The sequence below is a fragment of the Sinocyclocheilus rhinocerous genome, unplaced genomic scaffold (assembly GCF_001515625.1).
Source record: "Sinocyclocheilus rhinocerous isolate Xijiao unplaced genomic scaffold, SAMN03320098_v1.1 scaffold1759, whole genome shotgun sequence".
Lineage (NCBI taxonomy): Eukaryota > Metazoa > Chordata > Actinopteri > Cypriniformes > Cyprinidae > Sinocyclocheilus > Sinocyclocheilus rhinocerous.
The window spans coordinates 20,682-23,386 of record NW_015633177.1 but is presented as its reverse complement, the minus strand read 5'-3'; the positions used below and the strand labels follow the sequence as shown (position 1 = coordinate 23,386).

At 44.5% G+C, this 2,705-nt stretch overlaps 1 protein-coding gene across 1 annotated transcript in view; it reads left to right on the top strand.

Moving 5' to 3' along the window:
- Positions 1–2,705, top strand: part of LOC107743359 (NEDD4-binding protein 1-like) — a 12,765-nt gene that overhangs the window by 2,665 nt on the left and 7,395 nt on the right. The window contains exon 2 of the mRNA XM_016556538.1: positions 716–2,247. Coding sequence (XP_016412024.1) covers positions 716–2,247 — 1,532 coding nt within the window. The remainder of the gene's footprint in view (positions 1–715; positions 2,248–2,705) is intronic.

The window sequence follows — 2,705 nt, the reverse complement described above, 5'->3', positions numbered from 1 at the left end:
TATATATATATATATATATATATATATATAATAGGAAATATTAAACTCACAACACTAAAGAGATGGAGATTGTGTGAAGCAGCATTTTCTGTGAACTGAAGCACTATTATGAGATGTTCGCATGTAACTTAACATTGTGCCGCACTTCACTCTGAAACGCCAAGTATATATTTATATAAACAAAACACAGCCTTTGCAATTTGGTAATCTCACTAAACCATATCTAGATTTTGATTTTATTTTGATTAATAGATCAGCCACAAGTACTTTTATAATTGAAAGTATTTAATAAGTATCACATTAATAGCGTATTAATAATTATAGTCAGAAAATAGGTTTTTAAGGATATAATGCTTTCTCTTGTACTCAGTGTTGGAACATTGTGAAATGTAAAGCATTGTAGCTCTGTGTGTCTACATTTGGTTGCGGTGTCATACTTGCATATGTATTCACACTTTCATCGATATGATAATGGGCATGTGGAATCTCTCTAGAAAGATGATGTAGGCCTTGGTCATTTGGTCCCTCAAGGCAAATCTTATGTGCATGCTAGTTTAAAATAATGAAACCAGTTTGACTGGTTTTTCTCCTGAGAATAATTATTCTAGAGTGGTATGCTTGTGTTGTCAAGTCTCCCTGCTCCTTCTATAAGTGAAGTTTTCTATCTTTCGCAATGTATGTGTTGTAATCCAGTCTTGCTGTGATTGTTTTGCAGGAGTATGTGAAAGGCCTATGTGACCCAGAGCTTCAGAAGGAAGAATGGTACCCGGTGGACATGCACTGCATTTTTGCTGGTGCTCGTGGACTCTTTTTAGACCGGCTGCTTAGAGACACGAGTGCAGAGGTCCAAGTTCTGGAGCCGGGTCGTCTGAGGTTGAGCGGGCGTGCGGAGGCTGTCGTCATGGCTCAAAGTCGTGTTCAACAGTTTGTCGCTCTCTTTCAGGAGAAGCGAAGCTTGCCGGCTGACAGAGAGCCCTTGGTTAAGCGCACTTTTAAGACTTTTGTGGAGGACCGGGCTGATAAATATGCCATGGAGCTGCTGTTGCTGCCCAGTGCCCTCAAAGAGGAACTTTTGGGCTTGGCCCAAAACCCCACGCAGCCTATAGCTATCATAGACCTTGAGCAGGACCGCTCCCAGACTAGCACACCTGTAACAGACCTCTCCAACCGTATCCTGGACACCACGTTTGAGGATAAAACCTCAGGTCCTGCCACCACTCCTGATGTTATGCCTGGTCTGAATGGTCGGCCTTGCAACAAGCGGCGGTCCTCTGGAAGCGAGCAGAGGGACACTAAGAGGCAATACTCATTGGAGAGGAGAGAAGAGGAGCAGTTGGATGAGCGACAGCGAGAGCCAAGCCAAACTTGGACAGTTGCGCCTGCGAAAGGGACGCTAGCAGCTAGTGAATCGACAAATGAAAGTGAGGTGGTGAGTCCTGAGACTAACTTGCGCTGTCTTGTTAACTTCTTCCGAACCATGGGCTACCAGCAGGAGGTGGTGGAGCAGGTGGTGCGTGAGACGGGGCAGACAGAAGACACGTTTTTACTTCTGGAACGAATAGTGGAAGAGACTCAAAAGACCCAGAGAACACAAGGAACACAGTGCACTTCTCGCACTCCCGACCCGATGCCCTGCGCAAACGCCTTGTCCACCTCTACCTGCATCAGGCTCAAAGAGAAGGAACGGGCACAGATGCGAGCTCTTGCAGAGATCAAGAGCAAAGAAAACATTAGACCGCCTAGCACTAATGGCATAGGTCAGAAGAACCAGACAAGCAGCGTGCCACTGGCTTCTGCCACTCTTAAAAGAAACAATGGTGCACAGACTGATGTGTGTGAAGTGATCATCATTGATGACGATGATAACGACTTCACAGAAACAGAGAGGAAGCCTCGAATGGCTGCACTTGATTTGAAGACAGAGTCCCGGTTTGACTACTTGCCCCGTGGTAGCTCTCAAACAATGGTTCCAGTCCGGATGGAGAGTGTGACCAATCTCCGCAGCTCCTCTCAAGGCCCTCCTCTCCGGAGCACCGAAACACGACCAGGATGCTCTTACCAGACGCTCCCTGGAAGGGCACCTTTACCTCGCTCTGAGGCACATAGCACCTCTAAACCAGCACCCCTCACCGGCATTTCTCGTTTCCAGCAGTCCCTGAGAACCCCCTACCGACTAGTCCTACAAAATGAACCGGGCTGCCCAGATCTGCAACACATCATCATCGATGGGAGCAATGTGGCAATGGCGTAAGTCTCAGTCAGACTGTATAATTTTGGGGGGCAGTGACGGTTCTCCTTCTTCCATGAATGTGAAAGATTATTTCAAACAGTAACAGTAAATTCAGTGTGCACTTAAGGCTGCAATACACTGCAAAACTTTAGATTTTTGCTCCAATTTACAGCGTAGACAATTTGGCTAGAAACTCATAGGCAGTCTGCAGTTGGAGTTAGGGCTGTCAAAATGGCTGAAAAACTAAATTCGAATTTTGTACTTATATTATCAAAATTCAAATTATATTCAAATTTAAAAAGCATAATTTCAGTTAGGGTGAAGAAAAGCTTTTGGCTTCTCTTCTGAGGTCACAAGAGGGCACATCGAGCAAAATATTACTAATGCAGTACGTTTATTCAAAGCATAAGATAACATGACTATCTGTGAAAAAAGTGCATAATGTTTAAAATAATGTTTATAAACCAATTATAAT